The sequence below is a fragment of the Pseudophryne corroboree genome, chromosome 12 (assembly GCF_028390025.1).
Source record: "Pseudophryne corroboree isolate aPseCor3 chromosome 12, aPseCor3.hap2, whole genome shotgun sequence".
In the NCBI taxonomy this organism is placed as follows: domain Eukaryota; kingdom Metazoa; phylum Chordata; class Amphibia; order Anura; family Myobatrachidae; genus Pseudophryne; species Pseudophryne corroboree.
The window spans coordinates 6,921,111-6,941,946 of NC_086455.1; the positions used below are offsets into that span (position 1 = coordinate 6,921,111).

The 20,836-nt window shown below is 45.8% G+C and overlaps 1 protein-coding gene across 3 annotated transcripts in view; it reads left to right on the top strand.

The window, feature by feature from the left end:
- The window catches only part of TDRD10 (tudor domain containing 10), a 44,242-nt gene that overhangs the window by 9,817 nt on the left and 13,589 nt on the right, over positions 1-20,836 (top strand). For all 3 annotated transcript variants that reach the window (XM_063946833.1, XM_063946832.1, XM_063946834.1), the window contains exons 8-10: positions 4,121-4,181; positions 12,074-12,141; positions 19,381-19,451. In XM_063946833.1, the coding sequence (XP_063802903.1) occupies positions 4,121-4,181; positions 12,074-12,141; positions 19,381-19,451 (200 nt within the window). The remainder of the gene's footprint in view (positions 1-4,120; positions 4,182-12,073; positions 12,142-19,380; positions 19,452-20,836) is intronic.

The window sequence follows — 20,836 nt, forward strand, 5'->3', positions numbered from 1 at the left end:
TTTACCGCTGTTGCGCCCAGATAGACCGGGTTTAGCCTCGTATAGCGGCTAAAACCCATCTAAAGTCCTGGTTAGGATGCTCAAATGGGAGACTTGGCGCATTCATGATCCTGCATGCAGAAATGTGTCTCCTGCAGCTAACTGACGCTTGAACTAAGCAACAATTGAATTGCTCGGTCGGGCGCTCACTAATGACAGCCACCCTCTCAATCAGGGTGGCACCAGGAGCTCCCAGATTATAAGAGAAACCAGCAAGTTCATGCGATAGGTAGAGCAAAATGTTCCACTTATCCACATGTTCATCTCAAGGCTGGAGAAGAACTGGGAAGCAGATTTTCTTAGCAAGCAATTCCGTTCATCCAAAAGTCTGTCAAGGGATCCAAAGGTGGTGTTGGTAGACACCATGACAGTGCCTCAGGGCCTCTGTCTGTTTTACCCGATATCTCCAGTAGCATTCCTTCCATTAGTGATAAAATGGTTTATAAAATATCTTGAGATCCGACTTGTACCCGATTTTTCTTTCAGAGAAATCTCCCACATTTAACGGATGTTGACACTTAAAGGAAAGTGGTGCCTATGTAGCCTCCATACCTCTCCCCCAGTGGGGTATCGAAAATGGTGCTCACTGTCTTTCAGCACCCTCCTTTCCAACTCTAGGATTTTTGATTGAGTTGACGTTTCTTACCTGTAAGACTACCTTTTGTCTAGGCCAGTGTTTCTCAAAGCCAGTCCTCATAGAACCCTAACCGTGCATGTTTTCCATATCACCCAGCTGGAGCACAGGTGGTGTTAATTGCCTAACAAATGATCTACAGGTGCCTGAGGACACCTTGAAAACACTCACTGCCGGTTTGGGAAATGCTGATATATGCCATCTCTACAGCCAGCAAAATTTTGGAGCTGGACACTTCTCTATTGTCTCCTTTTTACTTTGAAGATAGGGCTGTTCTCCAACTAGGATTGCCTTTCAACCCAAACTTTTCTTCAGCTTCCACCGGAATCGGGACATTGTGATCCCAGCTGTACTCCGGGTGGTTCTCTGGAAGAAGAGGCCACTTTTCACTCTCTGGATGTGGTCAGGGCCTAGAGGACTTAGATAGAAGTATAAACTGACATTATGGAGGAGAAATGGTATCATGTGCGATAACGCTTCTCCACCTTGTATTACTGTGGCAGTGTGTGCATGGTGTCTATGTGCGGGGCAGTATAGGAACTGTAAAAAGGCAAAGTGGAATTTTTTGTTATGCTTCAACTGAAATAAAAAAAGGAATTAAAAAAAAAAAAAAAAGGTAAAGTGGGAAGAGCCATTTCGGCACTGTGCGCATGGTTAATACATCTCCCCCCTTAGTCTATATTGCTTGTGAAGAGCGTAGATGGGATGATAGACTTCTAAATAGACCATGGCTAGGTATAATACTTAGCTAGTTCCACAGGCTTACAAAGGGGTAGCAAAGGCTGTTTCTGAAAATGGTTCCTTCTATCAGATTGGTAAATGCGTCCTGGGTGTCCCGATATGAGGAACCTAGCAGAGTAGCTTTGCCATTCCGCCTGGCCAGGTACACTGAATTCTTCATTTGTGTATGTGTATATATATGTATGTATGTATGTATGTACACACACACACACACACACACACACACACACACACACGGGATTGAAAGTTTGGGCACCCCAGGCAAAAATTCATATTAATGTGCAAAAAGAAGCCGAGTAAAGATGGAAAAATCTCCAAAAGGCATCAAATTACAGATAAGACATTCTTATAACATGTCAAAAAAAGTTCTATTTTATTTCCATCATTTACACTTTCAAAGGAACAGAAAACAAAAAATGGCGTCTGCAAAAGTTTGGGCACCCTGCAGAGTTAATACCTTGTACTGCCCCCTTTGGCAAGTATCACAGCTTGTAAACGCTTTTTGTAGCCAGCCAAGAGTCTTTCAATTCTTGTTTGAGTTATCTTCGCCCATTCTTCCTTACAAAAGTCTTCCAGTTCTTTGAGATTCCTGGGCTGTCTGTGACGCACTGCTCTTTTAAGGTCTATCCATAGATTTTCAATTATGTTGAGGTCAGGAGATTGTGAAAGCCATGGCAAAACCTACAGTTTACGCCTCTTGATGTAATCCACCGTGGATTTTGAGGTGTGTTTAGGATCATTATCCATTTGTAGAAGCCAGCCTCTCTCTAACTTCAGCATTTTCACAGATGGCATCAAGTTAGCGTCCAAAATTTGCTGGAATCTTATTGAATCCATTTTTCCTTCTACTCGTGAAGTGTTCCCTGTGCCACTGGCTGCAATACAACCCCAAAGCATGATTGATCCACCCCCATGCTTAACAGTTAGACAGAGGTTCTTTTCATTAAATTCTGTGCCCTTCCTTCTCCAAACGTACCTTTGCTCATTCCGGCCAAAAAGTTCTATTTTAACCTCATCGGTCCACAGAACTTTATTCCAAAATGCATCAGGCTTGTCTATATGTTCATTTGCAAACTTCAAACGCTGATTTTTGTGGTGAGGACGTAGATGAGGTTTTCTTCTGATGACTCTTCCATGAAGACCATATTTGTACAAGTATCTCCTTATAGTGAAATAGTGTACCACAACTCCAGTGTCTGCCAGATCTTCCTGGAGGGATCGTGCAGTCAAACGTGGATTTTGACTTGCTTTTCTCACAATCCTGCTAGCTGTTCTGTCTGATATTTTTCTTGGTCTTCCAGATCTTGCTTTAACTTCCACTGTTCCTGACGACTGCCATTTCTTAATTACATTCCGAACAGAGGATATGGGCATCTGATAACGCTTTGCTATCTTCTTATAGCCTTCTCCTGCTTTGTGAGCGTCAACTATTCTCAGTTTCAGTGTTCTACACAACTGCTTAGAGGAACCCATGGTGCTGATTGTTGGAGCAAGGTCAGATGAGTCTGGGCTTTTAAAACCTTTGAGATTGACATCACCTGGTCTTTCCAGACGATGATTGAGAACAATCCATGACACTGCCAGGTCTCAGCTGTCCAAAGGGGGCAGTACAAGGTATTAACTCTGCAGGGTGCCCAAACTTTTGCAGACGCCATTTTTTGTTTTCTGTTCTTTTGAAAGTGTAAATGATGGAAATAAAATCGAACTTTTTTTGACATGTTATAAGAATGTCTAATCTGTAATTTGATGCCTTTTGGAGATTTTTCCATCTTTCCTTGGCTTCTTTTTGCACATTAAAATGAATTTTTGCCTGGGGTGGAGTTCATGGTCTCCACAGGGAAAACCTTGGGTATGGCTGGTGGAGACCTAGATGCCAGCTATTTCTGAGTGTACTCTCCCTTAGGGATATCCTCAGTGTTTTCATTGTCACACGTGCATGAGAGTGGGTATCAAAAAGCGACAATCTGCTCCTCTCAGCTCCGTTTCATGTCCTCAAAAATATAAAGCCTTTACAGCTTGTGAAGGCAATGGGAAATTTCAAAGCGGCGTACAGGAGTCATTAAACAAAATAGCCGGTTGTTCAGGATATCTTCGTTCATCTGAGCCCAGAGAGTGTAACTGCCATCCCCATTCATCCTTTGGCAGTAACGGTTCTGCTATCTCTCCTGGTGTCTGCAATGATGCACCATTGGCGCCGGCAGAGGCTGGGGATGCTGCTATCTTGTCATAATAACGCGGTTTCCCATCCATCTGCTACACGTTCTCACTGAGCCTCTTAGCTTGTAGGCTCATATGGGCGGTGGCCTCCGTACCTTTCTGTTCAAGGTCACTGTATGCGGTTTTTATCCTGACCTTCTATATGTATCATGAGACTATATAAAATATAGATATATAAATGTATATAGCGCGCTCTGCTGCCAACGCTGGAAGAGAAAGATCCGCTGACCACTCAGTTGTCTGACTGTAGAAGCCTCAGCATGATAGCACCTCTTAATATCTGTAGTAATAGGGTGTGCAGTCCAGTGATTAAGGTGCAAATTTCCTTAATCACTTTATGAATGTGCTATCTATTTTCTACGAGTCTGGACTGTAATTATAGGGAGGCGCAACTCTACATCAGTACGTTCACACAGTTATTGATCACAGCCTTGTGTATATTTGTGTGTAATGGTCTTTATTGTAATGTGCTGGTCTATTATATTTCAGGATCTGAAGACAGTCCTACAGTCCGAGTCAAATGACCAAGAGATCCCCAGCAGCTCGTGCGGTAAGAGGACAGTTTGTGTTGGGTTAATGGGACCTTTACCTCTAAGGGGTATATTCAATTAGGGTCGAAAACTGCCGTCTGTCGAAAAGACGGCAGTTTTCGACTTTAGAAGGTCGAATAGTGATTCGACCTATTCAGTCCCAGCAGTTTTTATTCGACAAGTCGTGAAATTCGACTTGTCTAATAGTACGTGAATAGGCGGTAAAGCTGCCGATTCACGTACTCTTGAATAAAACGGGGCCAAATTCGACAGGATTCCTGTTGAATTTGGCCCCGTTTCCGACCATCTCAGTCCGACATAAAAAAAATGTCAGACTGAGATGTGGGACTCAGAGGAGGAGAGGGGGGAGCCACAGGGGGAGATCAGCGCTGCAGCAGGATGTCTCACAGCCGTGCCGCTCAAGGCAGCGTCCACCCGGCTCCAGCAAGTGAGGTCACGCTTGCTGGAGCCGGGTGGACACTGCCGTGAGGTCGGCCGGCTGTGTGACATCCTCCTGCAGCGTTGCTGTAAGCGCTGATCTCCGTCTGCTCGCGGCTGTCCCTGCGGCTCCCACTCCCTCTCCTCCTCAGGGTACCTCATCTCAATTCGACTTTTTAAAAGTCGAATTGAAATGAGATTGAGTAGGGGTTGTCAGATCCATTCCGACAAATGCATGTCAGAATGGATCCGATCCTTATTGAATATACCCCTAAATTACAGTTATTAATATTTTTTTCTGTATACAAATATGATATGAAGTGCACTGACCCAACCATTAATGGGAATCTCTATGCAAAGTACATTTTCTCTTTCATCCACTTCTGGGACACTGAAGACCCTTTATAGGGTATAGAGCAGTGGTTCTCAACCTCTGGCCTCAATACCCCCAACAGTTTGTTTTCCAGATCTCCTCACAGGATTGCAAGTGAAATAATTTTCTCCATCTGTGGGTCTTTTATAATGTGTCGGTGAGTAATGAATACTCCTATGCACCAGCTAGGTGACCTGGAAAACATGAACTGTTGGGGGTACTTGAGGACCGATGATGAGAACCACTGGTATAGAGGCTCAGCCATAAGCATGTGCATTATAAATCTCTACACTGTCTGGACACTCCTCACCACCTATACTCTGTGCCCTCTGGGTGGCACTTTCTGGTTTACTTCAATACTTATATTTGGGGCAGGTCAGATTATCCCTGTAACTCTGAGGGTGTTTTCCGCCATACCAGTGGAGGTCTCCTGGTTTTGCTTTCAGAGATGAAAGAAAATTTGGACTTGATTTTACTGTGCATTGCAACTTCTTCTTGGCCTACCTTCCCTAAAGGCTCACACACACTTGATGTCACTCTATGTGCGTCGTCTAGTGTGTCACCTCCCAGGAAGGGCAGTTGGGGGCCGCCTGTACACACGGAGCTATATGACTGCCCATATCGCTCAGTGACGTGACGCAGCCGCCTGCCATGCTTGCATGAACTGCCGACAGCAACCAACGATAGTTGCCGACCCTTGGGGCTGTGTATCGTTTGTTGCTAGCGGCATACACACTTGCCGATTAAAATTAACAACGTCGCCAGGGGGGGGTGGGGGGGGGATATGAGGACAAAGCTCATTTTATCGGCAAGTGTGTATGGGCCTTTGCCGCATCCCCATGTTATTATAGTGTCGCCCCCCCCTTCTCCTCCCCCAGTGAATGAGAAGGATAAAATGGGTTTTGGTGTTTGTCAAATAATTTTCTAGTACACTATTGGGTACTAGATGCACTTTATGCAATTTGTTTGGTTTTGTTTCTTGCTTTGTTGTCTTTCTCTTAAGTCCTAGAGGATGCTGGGGACTCCGTAAGGACCATGGGGTATAGACTGGCTCCGCAGGAGACATGGGCACTCTAAAGACTTTAGATGGGTGTGCACTGGCTCCTCCATGCCCCTCCTCCAGACCTCAGTTGGATCCTGTGCCCAGAGGAGACTGGGTGCATTACAGGGAGCTCTCCTGAGTTTCTCTGAAAAAATAATTTTGTTAGGTTATTTATTTTCAGGGAGCACTGCTGGCAACAGGCTCCCTGCATCGTGGGACTGAGGGGAGAGAAGCGGACCTACTTAGATAATAGGCTCTGCTTCTTAGGCTACTGGACACCATTAGCTCCAGAGGGTCGGAACGCAGGTCTCACCCTCGCCGTTCGTCCCGGAGCCGCGCCGCCGTCCTCCTCACAGAGCCGGAAGATAGAAGCCGGGTGAGTATGAGAAGAAAGAAGACTTCAAAGGCGGCAGAGGACTTCAGATCTTCAATGAGGTACTGCGCAACGGTAACGCTGCGCGCCATTGCTCCCACATTCACACACACACTAGCGGCACTGTATGGGTGCAGGGCGCAGGGGGGGCGTCCTGGGCAGCAATTATGAAACCTCTAGGGACACTGGCATAGATATATACTGCGGAGGCAGTACATTACAAAAAACCCCGCCAGTATAAAGATTTGAGCGGGATCGAAGCCCGCCGGTGAGGGGGGCGGAGCTTGATTCCTCAGCACTAACCAGCACCATTTTCTCCACAGCACGCTGCAGATAAGCTGGCTCCCTGGACTCTCCCCTGCTGAACACATGTACAGAGGGCAAAAAAGAGGGGGGGAGGGGGTGCACATTTATTTGGCGTAGTGAGTTTATTTATATAAAAGCGCTGTACTGACTGGGATTTTATTCCAGTGTCCGGTGGCGCTGGGTGTGTGCTGGTATACTCTCTCTCTGTCTCTCCAAAGGGCCTTATTGGGGGACTGTCTCCATATACTGCGTGTGTGTGTATGTATGTATGTATGTATGTATGTTTATATATATATATATATATATATATCTATCCCTGAGTGTGTAGGGGTGTTGGTACGTGTGTGTCGGCATGTCTGAAGCGGAAGGCTCATCTAAGGAGGAGGTGGAGCAAATGATTGTGGTGTCTTCGTCGGCGATGCCGACACCGGATTGGTTGGATATGTGGAATGTTTTAAATGCAAATGTGTCTTTATTGCATAAGAGAATGGACAAAGCAGCGTCCAGAGAAAAAACAGGGAGTCAATCCATGGCTTTGGCTGTATCATAGGGCCCTCCAGGGTCTCCGAAACGTCCCCTGTCCCAAGTAGCAGACACTGATACCGACACTGATTCTGACTCCAGTGTCGACTCCGATGATGCGAGGTTACACCCAAGGGTGGCCAAAAGTATTCATTATATGATTATTGTAATAAAAGATGTTTTGCATATCACAGATGACCCCTCTGTCCCTGACACGAGGGTGCGCATGTTTAAGGAAAAGAAACCTGAGGTAACCTTTCCCCCATCTCATGAGCTAAACGCGTTCTTTGAAAAGGCTTGGGAAACTCCAGACAAGAAACTGCAGATTCCCAAGAGAATTCTTATGGCGTATCCTTTCCCTGCACAGGACAGGTTACGGTGGGAATCCTCGCCCAGGGTGGACAAGGCTTTGACGCGCTTGTCCAAAAAGGTGGTGCTACCGTCTCCAGACACGGCAGCCCTCAAGGATCCTGCTGATCGCTGAGAGGAAACTACCTTAAAATCAATTTATGCACATGGCAATAGCGTCGGCTTGGGTTTGTAGCGCAGTAGCAGCATGGGCAGATAACTTGTCATCTGACATTGATACCCTAGATAGGGATAGCATTTTATTGACCTTGGGTCACATTAAAGACGCAGCCTTATATATGAGACGCTGCGAGAGATGTTGGGCTGTTAGGTTCAAGAGCCAACGCCATGGCAATTTCTGCTAGGTGAGCCCTGTGGACCCGCCAATGGACAGGTGATGCTGACTCAAAGAGACATATGGAAGTTTTGCCTTACAAGGGTGAGGTTTTATTTGGGGAGGGTCTCGCGGACCTGGTTTCCACAGCTACCGCGGGTAAATCTACTTTTTTACTTTGTTCCCCCACAGCAAAAGAAAACACCACAATATCAGATGCAGTCCTTTTGGTCGCATAAGTCCAGAAGAGGTCGGGATTCTTCCTTCCTCGCCAGAGTTAAAGGTAGAGGGAAAAGAATGCTTGCTACGGCTAGTTCCCAGGAGCAGAAGTCCTCCTCGGCTTCTACTAAATCCACCGCATGACGCTGGGGAGTCCGCGCCGATGGGGGCACGTCTTCGACTCTTCAGCCAGGTCTGGGTTCAGTCAGACGTGGATCCTTGGGCGATGGAAATTGTATCCCAAGGCTACAAGCTGGAATTCGAAGAGGTGCCTCCTCGCCGATTTTTCAAATCTGCTTTACCAGCTTCTCCCCCAGAGAGGGAAATAGTTTTAGCTGCAATTCAAAAACTGTCAACAGCAAGTGATTATCAAGGTTCCCCTAGTCCAACAGGGGAAGGGGTACTATTCGACCGTGTTTGTGGTCCAGAAACCGGATGGCTCGGTCAGACCCATTCTAAATCTAAAATCCCTAAACCTGTACTTGAAAAAGTTCAAAATCAAGATGGAATCGCTCCGGGCAGTAATCTCCAGCCTGGAAGGGGGGGATTTTATGGTATCACTACACATAAAGGATGCATACCTTCATGTCCCCATATATCCCCCTCATCAGGCGTACCTGAGATTCGCTGTACAGGACCCATTACCAGTTTCAGACGTTGCCGTTTGGGCTTTCCACGGCCCCGAGGATTTTCACCAAGGTAATGGCGGAGATGATGGTGCTCCTGCGCAGGCAGGGAGTCACAATTATCCCTTACTTGGACGATTTCCTGATAAAAGCGAGATCGAGAGATCAATTGCTGAAAAGCGTGTCGCTCTCCCTGAGAGTGTTACAACAACACGGTTGGATTCTAAATCTACCAAAGTCACGGTTGGTTCCAACGACTCGGCTATCTTTCTTAGGCATGATTCTGGACACGGAACAAAACAGGGTTTTTCTCCCGATGGAAAAAGCCCAGGAACTCCAGAACATGGTCAGAGACCTGTTAAAACCGAAAAGAGTGTCAGTCCATCAATGCACTCAAGTACTGGGAAAAATGGTGGCGACCTACGGGGCCATACCCTTCGGCAGGTTCCATGCGAGGACGTTTCAGTGGGACCTTCTGGACAAGTGGTCAGGGTCCCATCTACAAATACATCGGAAAATAGGCCTGTCCACCAGGGCCAGGGTGTCTCTCCTGTGGTGGCTGCAGAGTGCTCACCTTCTCGAGGGTCGCAGGTTCGGCATTCAAGACTGGGTTCTGGTGACCACGGACGCGAGCCTCCGAGGATGGGGAGCAGTCACACAAGGAAGACATTTTCTGGGACTGTGGTCAAACCAGGAGGCTTGTCTACACATCAATGTACTGGAATTGAGGGCCATATACAACTGCCTACGACAAGCAGAGAATCTTCTTCGCGACCTACCGGTTCTGATTCAATCAGACAATGTCACAGCCGTGGCTCATGTAAACCGCCAAGGCGGGACAAGGAGCAGAGTGGCAATGGCGGAAGCCACCAGGATTCTTCGCTGGGCGGAAAATCACGTAAGCGCTCTGTCAGCAGTCTTCATTCCGGGAGTGGACAACTGGGAAGCAGACTTCCTCAGCAGACACGATCTCCATCAAGGAGAGTGGGGACTTCATCAAGAAGTTTTTGCAGAGATAAGTCATTGGGGACTTCCTCAAATAGACATGATGGCGTCACGCCTCAACAAGAAGCTTCGGAGGTATTGTGCCAGGTCAGGGGACCCTCGGGCAGTAGCGGTGGACGCCCTAGTGACGCCATGGGTGTTTCAGTCGGTCTGTGTTCCCTCTTCTGCTCATCTCAAAAATACTTAGAATCATAAGACGAAAAAGAGTGCAGACAATACTCATTGTTCCAGATTGGCCTCGAAGGGCCTGGTATTCAGATCTTCAGGAAATGCTCACAGAAGATCCGTGGCCTCTTCCTCTGAGGGAAGACCTGTTGCAGCAGGGGCCCTGCGTGTTCCAAGACTTACCGCGGTTACGTTTGACGGCATGGCGCACCACATCCTAGCGGGGAAAGGTATTCCGGAGGAGGTCATCCCTACTCTGATTAAGGCTACGAAAGAGGTGACGGCGAAACATTATCACTGTATCTGGAGGAAGTATGTATCTTGGTGTGAAGCCAAGAATGTTCCTACGGAAGATTTCCATCTGTGCCGTTTTCTCCACTTTCTACAGACAGGAGTGGATATGGGCCTAAAGTTTGGCTCCATTAAGGTACAGATTTCGGCCCTATCAATTTTCTTTCAGAAGGAATTGGCTTCTCTCCCAGAAGTCCAGACTTTTGTAAAGGGAGTGCTGCATATCCAGCCTCCTTTTGTGCCCCCAGTGGCACCATGGGACCTGAACGTGGTGTTACAGTTCCTAAAATCTCACTGGTTTGAGCCTCTTCAAACAGTTGAATTAAAATTTCTCACTTGGAAGGTGGTCATGTTGTTGGCCTTGACATCTGCAGGGCGGGTGTCCGAATTGGCGGCTTTGTCTCACAAGAGCCCCTATCTGATTTTCCATGTGGATAGAGCAGAATTGAGGACTCGTCCTCAATTTTTGCCTAAGGTGGTTTCATCTTTTCATATGAACCAACCTATTGTGGTGCCTGTGGCTACGGGTGACTTAGAGGATTCCAAGTCCCTTGATGTAGTCAGGGCCTTAAAAATGTATGTAGCCAGGACAGCTCAGGTTAGGAAAACCGAGGCACGGTTTGTCCTGTATGCAGCCAACAAGGTTGGCGCTCCTGCTTCTAAACAGACTATTGCTCACTGGATCTGTAACACGATTCAGCAGGCTCATTCTACGGCTGGATTGCAGTTACCAAATTCGGTAAAGGCCCATTCCACTAGGAAGGTGGGCTCTTCTTGGGCAGCTGCCTGAGGCGTCTCGGCATTACAGCTTTGCCGAGCGGCTACTTGGTCGGGGTCAAACACTTTTGCTAAATTCTACAAGTTTGATACATTGGCTGAGGAGGACCTCATGTTTGCTCAATTGGTGCTGCAGAGTCATCCGCACTCTCCCGCCCGGTCTGGAGCTTTGGTAAAATCCCCATGGTCCTTACGGAGTCCCCAGCATCCTCTAGGATGTAAGAGAAAAATAAGATTTTAAACCTACCCGTAAATCTTTTTCTCCTAGTCCGTAGAGGATGCTGGGCGCCCGTCCCAGTGTGGACAAAATTCTGCAAGACTTGTATATAGTTATTGCTTACATAAGTTTTATGTTACAGTTTTGATCAGTCTCTGGCTGATGCTGTTTTGTTTCATACTGTTAACTGGTTTGTATGTTCCAAGTTGTACTGTGTGGATGGTGTGGGCTTGTTTGTATCTTGCCCTTAGATTAACAAAAATCCTTTCCTCGTACTGTCCGTCTCCTCTGGGCACAGTTCTCTAACTGAGGTCTGGAGGAGGGGCATAGAGGGAGGAGTCGGTGCACACCCACTTCTTTATAGTGCCCATGTCTCCTGCGGATCCTGTCTATACCCCATGGTCCTTACGGAGTCCCCAGCATCCTCTACGGACTAGGAGAAAAAGATTTACCAGTAGGTTTAAAATCTTATTTTTTCGGGATTGTGGAGAGAGTGGGTTTTCCCTCTACCTCTGGTTTTGTAGGATCTTTTAAGGACAACTACTGATCTCCCATGCATCCACTGGGGCATAGACTGAGATGAGCTCGTGAGCCTTTGCAGCTAGATTTAAAGTGTCCAAGCTCCCGTTCTTCACGTGTGTACCTCTTATTGTCCCAGTGCATTCAACAGACTGAGAAAAGGATTTCATACACGCACAAAAATCTCAAAATTAACATCCACTGTGGGGCACTGCAGGTTTAGGTTCTGCGTGTATTTACTGAGCTTCCCGACATCAGTCTCCAGACTACTAGTTACTGGCACCCATATGATGTGATGTGGATAGCGGAATAAGTCCCTAAAAGCTGACTAACAGTCGCTGTTATCTCTGACCACAGGGCATTATTTTGCTGGAAAGCTGGAGCATAAACTGTACGTGGACAACCTCTCAAGAGATGTCACTAAGGTAAATTTCACATGATCACATCTGGTGCACTCTGTTTTCTCCATTAGTCGCCTTAATTTTAGGCGTGACTGCAAAGCTAGCAGACACCTATAGTTCAGTTTCTATAAATGCCAGGATTTTCCCTTTTGTATGGGTCAAAATGTCGACATGGAATAGGTAGAAAGTTTAAAAATGTTGACACGTGCAATTGTGGAGGTGAAAATTGATGACACAAAAAATGTCAACTCCCTATTTTCTCCTGCAGGGTCCACAGGGTATCCATAGGATACATTGGGATATGGTGGAGCGACAGCGGATCTGCACCAAACGGTCAAAGCTTTCTGGCCACCCAGCATGCAGCGGGCCTGTCCATATATCCCTGGCTCAGGCAAAAGTTTTGTTTGGTGCAGCAGGAGCCGGACCATGGTCTAAGGGCTGCTGGTTTTTAGCAGCCATAAGTTGTTGGTTTTTTTTATTCTATTTTTATAGTCTTACTATTTTTTCTGAGTGATCTTTCTAAACAGTGTCTCTTAATGTACCTTAGAAAGAGTCGCTCTAACAACTCCCCACCGGTTCGCGACAACGCTTACCCACGAGTACAGTGCTGTTTCGTTGGGCGTCTGTGTCGGATAAAACTAGCAGGTCCAGCAGACGTTACCAGGCCGTGTCCGGAGCACGGGTAGACAGTAAGGCATCGGTTCTGCTTAGAGGGGGAACACGGACACAGCCACACTGTTTTGGGAGGAGACTACCAAACAGTTGCTGACGCGGCTGCCACCAAGAGTGCACCAGCGCTAGGCCCTAGGGATAATAGGTTCCAGGGGTAGTATGAGGCTGCGATCCCTAGGGTTGGTGTCAGCAGTGGGGAGTCGGACGCTCCCCCGGTCTCCCCTACCCCCAGTTCATGAACGGTTTTCTCGCTTCCATCCGTGACGCTGTGTACTCGGGGGACACAGTCACAGCATAGGCGGTTGTGTGACTCGTGCGTCAGTGTTCACTATAGGTTCACGGAGCAATAGTGTAAACTTACAGCATCTGGATCCACTCAGCATTCGCAAACATACTGATTGGTCCTGGAAGCGGAGTAAGACTCCCTGTATCCCACTACTGAGTACAGGGTTATACAGCACTAAGTTTCTATATGCCTTTTGATTCTGAATAGTTGGATAAGTGCATAATGCAAGAGAGTCTATATACTATTACTGTGGTTTCATTCGTTATGCGTCTAAATACGTTTTTATAAAGTAATGCAGTAATATGTTCTTCTACATACTTGAAATGTTGATTGTGCCCATATTGCTTATTATACTAATGTATAACCTGTGACTGACTGGTAGTGTGATAACTTTGCTATAATTTTGTCAGCTTTCTGTCTATTCTGATCCTCAATGCTGGTGCTAAGCAGGGTAGGGTCGGATTGTGTGTCAATTTAACAAATCTTAAAGTGATGACAGTCACAAATTGTGTAGTATACTGTTAAATTCTCTGATTACTTATGTCTAAGAGCTAAATCTGGGTATCTTCCTAAGGTGGTGTCTAAATACCACCTTAACGAAGAAATTGTAGTCCCGGGTTTTCAAGGGCCGGACCTTTCTATGGGAGATGCATCGTTGGACGTAGTCTGTGCCTTAAGGATCTACGTAGATCGTACCAGTGCTATCAGACATTCTTTTTTTGCTCTCTATGGATTTCATAAGAGAGGATGGCCTGCTGATAAGCAGACACTGGCGAGGTGGCTTCGGATGACTATTTCGGAAGCATATTCTCAGGCTTATCTCCCTGGTGCGGCTAATGTCTCTGCTCACTCTACTAGTAAGGTAGGTCCATCATGGGCAGCACAGTGTGGTGTTTCAGCAGAACAGATATGTAAGGCAGCCACATGGTCTAACATTAACACATTCATTAGACATTATGTAGTATCTCCGGACGATGAGTTTGGGCAAACGATTCTCCTGTCCAATCAGGAGCGTCCCCACCACTAAATTGCTTTGGGACATCCCAATCTATCCTGTGGATACCTTGTGGACCCTGCAGGAGAAATATAAGTTATGGTAAGAACTTACCATTGGTAACGGTATTTCTTCTAAGTCCACAGGGATCCCACCCTGACGCGCCTGATTTGAGGATCCTTTTACTCACCTCTTCCTTGTACGGAAGGGTGTGCATGTGTGTTCTTCTCGCCTGATTAGGGCTCTATGTGATGCTCCTGCCTTGACCTTTGGAAAACAACTGATTTGCCTGAGCCAGCAGGTGTGAATATATGGATGGGCCCGTTGCATGTTGGGTGGCCGGAAAGCTTTGACTGGTGCAAATCCGCTGTCACTCCATCATATCCCAATGTATCCTGTGTACTTAGGAGAAATACCGTTATCAACAGTCAGTTCTTAACATAATGTGTATGTCCTCACTTGCTGGCACCATATTTGGGAGCTGTAAAAAAAACAAATATTGTGGGGACAGTGTCTGGGGGATGATGGGGAGAAAAACATCAGGTCCCAGTAAATGAGGAGAGTATCTTGAGCTGTTAAACAAAACAAAAACAAAAAAACCCTGTGCGGACAGTGTCTGGGAGATTGGGATAAAGTGGTCCCAGCAAGTGAGGACCGTCTTTGGGAGCTGTGAAATATGTGGGGATGGTGTCTGGGAGATGGTGGGGGGGAAAAAATGTGGTTCCAACTAGTGAGGACAGTTTTTGGAAGCTGTACAAAAGAAAAAAAAAACAAAATGTGGGGATGGTGGGGAAAAAAGTCCCAGAAAGTAAGGATAATGTTTTGGAGCTGTGGAGAAACACAAAATAAAAAAATAAAAAGTAGTTACGGTGTCTGGGAGATGGTGGGAAAAAAATACTGTCCTCACTTGCTGGCACCATATTTGGGAGCTTTGAAAAAAACCAGTGGGGACGGTGTCTGGGAGGTGGTGGGGAAAAAAATTTGGTCCCAGCATATGAGGACAGTATTTGGAAGCTTTAAAAAAGGGGAAAATACCATGTGGATGGTGTCTGGGAGATGGTAGGGAAAAAAAAGTGGTCCCAACAAGTGAAGACAATATTTGAGAGCTATGGAAAAAAACGTGAGGATGGTGTCTGGGAGATGGGGGGGGGGGGGGGGGGGGGGAATATGGTCCCAGCAATTGGTGATAGTATTTAGGAGCTCTAAAAAAAAAAAAAAAATCCGCTGAGACGGTGTCTGGGAGATGGTGGGGAAAAAAATGTGGTCCCAGCAAGTGAGGACAGTATTTGGGAGCTATGGACAGAAAAAAACAAAAAAACTTGGGGATGGTGTGGTGGTAAAAATAAAATTTGGTCCCAGCAAGTGAGGACAGTATTTGGGAGCTGTGGGGGGAAAAAAAACGTGGGGACGGTGCCTGGGAGATGGTGGTGAAAAAAAATGTGGTCCCAGCAAGTGAAAACAGTGTTTGGGAGCTGTAAAAGAAAAAAAACGTGGGGATGGTGTCTGGGAGATGGTGAGAAAAAGAATGCCACAGCGAGTGAGGACAGTATTTGGGAGCTGCAGAGAAAAAAAAAACGTGGGCATGGTGTCTGGGAGATTGGGGGGGGAGAGGAATGTGGTCCCAGCAAGTGAGGACAGTATTTGGGAGCGAGATGTGTGCTGAGCAAGGGGAGGGGGCGCTCACTTCACACAGCGCTGAAGTGTGCCACCTGCATCACTATCGCTGGGGGCCATACCCACGAGAGATCCGTGCTTAACTTCTAAGCAATCTAGTCAGATAGCTTATATTTTAAGCATGGATCTCTCCGTGTGTACCGCCATTAAGGCTGCAGTACACCGCTGTCATTGACCAGAAGGGTTAAGATACTCCAAACTCTATGCCCAAAGTAGTTGATCTCTTATGCTAGTGTTGGAATTAAAGGCAGTGCTCCTCCATCACCATGATCCTGTCAAAGTCGAAAAATATTGTGCTTCACATTGCCATATACTAACCCCATGCACATGCCCGCTGCTCGTGCATTCAGTCTGCCGTACGTGCACATGTCCGCAAATTGCGTACACTCGCTCCGGCGATTACGCGCGGTATATGCGTATTTACGGTAGAGTTTATGAGCTTGTAGCGGGCGACTCGTTTATAACATAGTTAACTAAAATAGTGCGTTTTGTAGATAATATTCCATTTAATAATGTCTGCAAGTATGTTTAGTGTAAATGGTTCGTGGACATGGAGATTCCACTTTGCATGATACGAAGGGTCTGACAAAGGTTGAACAGTGGTGTCTAGTACCTAACTGAAGAGTATTTTATTAGAAACATTCCGGTGTTGGTTAGGAAGAGATTAATCGCTCCTGCGTATAGTTATGTCTATAAGAAGTTTATGGACATTTACTATATTTGCAGTTCATTATCCATGCGGCGGGAATCCTGTGGATACCTCCCACCTGAACAGTTTGAAATAGTCACAGCCCACCTGTTCAAATCCACCTATGACCTTTTGTTATAATGGAGAGAGACATTCCTGTGTCCAATGAACAATGAGATTGTAGGGCCCTTTGTAGTGTACTGTATGTTGTGTATATAAAGGTCACTGTCCCCTGACCGGCCAGTACTCTCTCTCATCAACATTTATCTGTCGGATAATTGGAGGACTGGATCCGGTTGCGCTAGCGAGTGTTCCCCCGTATGGTATGTTTCTCTGCGGCCACTTTGTTACCCGTTTAATGTAAGCCATTCATTCTTATTCTATGTATTTGTGTTTGCGTTCGTTCGCCATTGTGTATATTTTTGTCTAGTTATTCTGTTTAGTTATTAATGTTAGGTCTGTAGTGTATAAGCTGTAATCTGTATTCTTTTCCCTTTTACTTACTAAAAATCATCTGGTAAGGTGTTGGAACCTTAACAAGTGTTTGTGTGATTTACCATATAAGTGCTAAGGGTTTCAGAGCATCTCAATTGCTCAAACAGCTTGCATACTCACAAAGGTTCAGTGTTACACCATTATAGTACCACGGTATTAAGGTTTACAGTGTAAGCATATTCTGTGTTTAAGGTTTAAAAAGGTTATTGTCTGTGTGTACGCTCGCTGTGTGTATTCCGTACACCCAGCGCAGCGTGTGTACGTAACTTGCGTACCACGTGTGAGGTCTTTGTACGCAAATAGCGTACAAAGTACGTAGCACGTGCACGAGGTTTAGCGGCCATTACGGCTTTACGGTATTAGTAAATAGCTTATGTTAAAAGGTAAATATTTAGCTTTATCAATCCTCTTGGAAGCTGGATCATATCCTGGTGAAAGCCGTCTGGCGAATTGTACTTTCTCCTGCTAACGGTACATCTCTTGGGGGGTGTGATTCATTTGTCTGTAGCTTTGTATAAACTACATGGGAGCTGCTCATTGTGTGCCATTGCGGGATTACCCGTATTAAGCAGCTTCTCCTGTGCTAAGTGTCTGGAGTTCTGCAGTCACTGTAACCAGCCCCAAAGCCTACTTTACACTGATTATTACTTGCACCTCATAAGGGTGCAAGCAGTAATCTTTAATAAATGCATCCTCGGGGCTCGTTGCTCCAGTTCAGTAGCTCCCAGGAAGTTTAGATGGGAGCGACAAACAATTAAATGTCCACTTTGCTTGGGTTTCATTTGAACACAGCGTTTCTTAGAGCTTTTCCCTCGCTAGTTCTGACCAGTTTGGTTTGCATAAGTGTGCTGGGCATAAGATTTGGGCGTTTCCACATGTGCTTATTTTATATGTCTCTCAGACACCTCTAAAGTCCCAATTTACTTCAAGGTGTTGGATTGAGTGGTTATATCTGATGGAGAAGAGGCATGTCTCTGTTCTGGCCTGGCAGGTATAGACGCTAAACTCCTGGAATACATTGCCGTGTTCATGGTCACTTTGGTCCTTGGAAGTCTTGGTAGCTATATACAGATAGTGATGCAGAGTTGTTACTTATTCTGCCCTGACCATTTAACTGACCTTGCCATGCTTGGGTAGCTGGGAGACTACCTGAGGTATTGCTTCGACCCAGACGACTTGTCCCTTCAGATGAGGTTTTTCATTTCATGTCTGACGAGCCATCCATTCTCATTTTACTGTGTGTCCTGATCTTGGCTCTAAAGTCCTGCAAAGTGCCACCTATGAGCTCATTGGTTCTGGCCCAACTGCTCGGTGACCATATTTCTCCTTCATCCACTAGGGGCCACTGGAGTGCAGATACAATAGCTAGAGTTATGTTATGTGTTTTGTTTTTTCCCAAATGTAACAACCTGGACATTGTCACGACTTGTACTATTGTAAAGGAACTACCAGTTACAGCAATAGCTATAGTTGTAGGTCCTGAAGGGCGCTTAGTGTATCACGAACACTTCCATGGCCCAATGACCCTTTCGTATTAGCTAAATTGTACTGATCATATTTGTTTCTCGGTAACAATCCGCGGATACATTTTTTTATTTTTTATTGCAAATTGTACAATAAATTTAACAATTGAACAAAACAAAAAGAGAATCATTGCATACATTTTCTGACAATTTTCCTTCCTCCAGGTATAATAAAATAGATATGTATGACTGTTTTTACATTGTAATCATATAAAAGAGAGAAAAAACAACGGACTAAAAATAAAATAAAAAAAAGAGTGAAAGCCAAGCATGTCCAAGTCATCCACCATGTTTTAATTTAGGGAGATAGGTGGATCTTGTAAGAATATTCTAGTTTCATACCAGAGGGTCATACGGAAACATTTATGTATTTGCGGTCTGGTTTCTATGGGTAAGGTCTCTATGTAACTTTCCCATATTGAAAAAAATTGTTCAGTTTGAGAATCCTTTATGAAGCGTAGTTTCAGTCCATTTAAGTTTAAACACTTGAAACAATTTTTCCTTGAACATAATAAGTGATGGGGGTGTGGAGGTAATCCATTGTTGTGATATGCATTTTTTAGCTACCGAGGAGATAAATAGTAGTAGCTTTTTACATCCCATTGAAATTTTAGGAGTGTTTGGCAAGAAGCAGAGTATAGCGCCGCGGATACATTTTCTAAAATGAGACGCTCATACCAAATGCGCCCAGTGTAATGCGGTATTATCCCATTCTAGACTAGCGTTTCGTCAGTCACGACTTAAGGACACCCACTTTTCATACGTCACAAAATAACTTGGTATCTTAACATGGCCTTCAACAGTAGTAAATCACATACAGATTACAATTGTAAAAGCTTTTGGGTTAACAACTATACGCTCACCGGTGGTGCCTAACTGTAATATCCATTTGCAGACAATTAATCAATTGTTCATTTGTTTCTGATTTCAGAAAGATCTGTTATTGCTGTTTGACAGCTACAATCCCCTGAGTGTGTGGAGACCACAGAACAGTGAGAAATGGTAATGGCATTTAATTCTCAGACTGAATAAGAGACTTAATATGATGCAAAAGATCTGTAGGAAATATTTACACACTAGTTACCAGCCTGTCAGAATGACGAAACAATGTATCCGTGATATCAGCACTTGTGACCGTTCACCCCCCCCCCCAAAAAAAAACCCCGCCCCCATCCTCGAGGTGAGGCGCAATGTTAGCCTTCTATTATATAGGATAAAAACACCACTAGCGCTGCAGCCAGGCATTCTGGGTAATATTGTATACATATGTATAAGACAATACACGGAGCTGACGCTGTAGCCAGGCATTATGAGTAATAAAACTGTATAATCAGTGTACAGTTATGTATATAGCGCAAACATATTCCGCAGCACTTGACAGAGAATATTTTACCATTCACATCAATCCCTGCCCCAGTGGAACTTAGGTTGGTTTGTTTTCTCCGGTAGGGTCCACAGGTTATCCACAAGAAGACAATGGGATATGATGGAGCAACAGCGGATTTGCACCAGTCGGTCAAAGCTTTTCCGGCCTCCCAACATGCAACGGGCTTGTCCATATATCCCCGCCTCCTTGTTCAGGCAAATCAGTTTTTTGTTTGGTGCGGCAGGAGCCGGACCATGTTCAGTGCTGTTTCAGCGGATGTCTGTGTCGGATATACTAGCAGGCCAGCAGACGTTACCAGGCTGTAACCGGAGCACGGGGAGAAGGTAAGGCATCGGTACCACTTAGAAGGGGAATACGGACACGACCGCACTGTTTTGGGAGACCACTAAACAGTTGCTGACGTGGCCTGCCACCTCGGGTGCACCAGCGCTTGGGATCAGAGGCTCCAGGAATATTATGAGGCCGCGATCCCTAAGGTTGATGTCAGCAGTGGGGAGTCAGATGCTCTCCTGGTCGCCCCTCCCCCCTGGTTCATGACCAGTTTCCTCCGCCATGAACTGTTTTCTGCCTCCGTCTCAGACACTGTACACGTAGGGGACCCAGTCGCAGCATAGGCGGCTGTGTGACTGGTGCGTTTGTGTTAACTATAGGTTCATGGAGCGGCAGTGTACACTAGTAGCGTCTGGATCCACTCAACGTTCGCTAACGTATTAATAGGTTTTGGAAGCGAGGTGAGTCTCCCTGTATCCCACACTTTTCTCCTTCATCCACTAGGGGCCACTGGAGTGCAGATACAATGGGGATATACAAATGGGTCTTTTTGGCCTATTTTCAATCTCAAAGTACTGGACAAATACATTTGGGTACCTCTTTTTCACATGGAGGCGTAACGTTACATCATTTTGGCCATGGAGCCAGGGGATTACGCGGTATCCCTGGATATACAGGATGCTTACCTACATGTGCCTATAGCACTGTCCTATCAGTGCTATATCAGGTT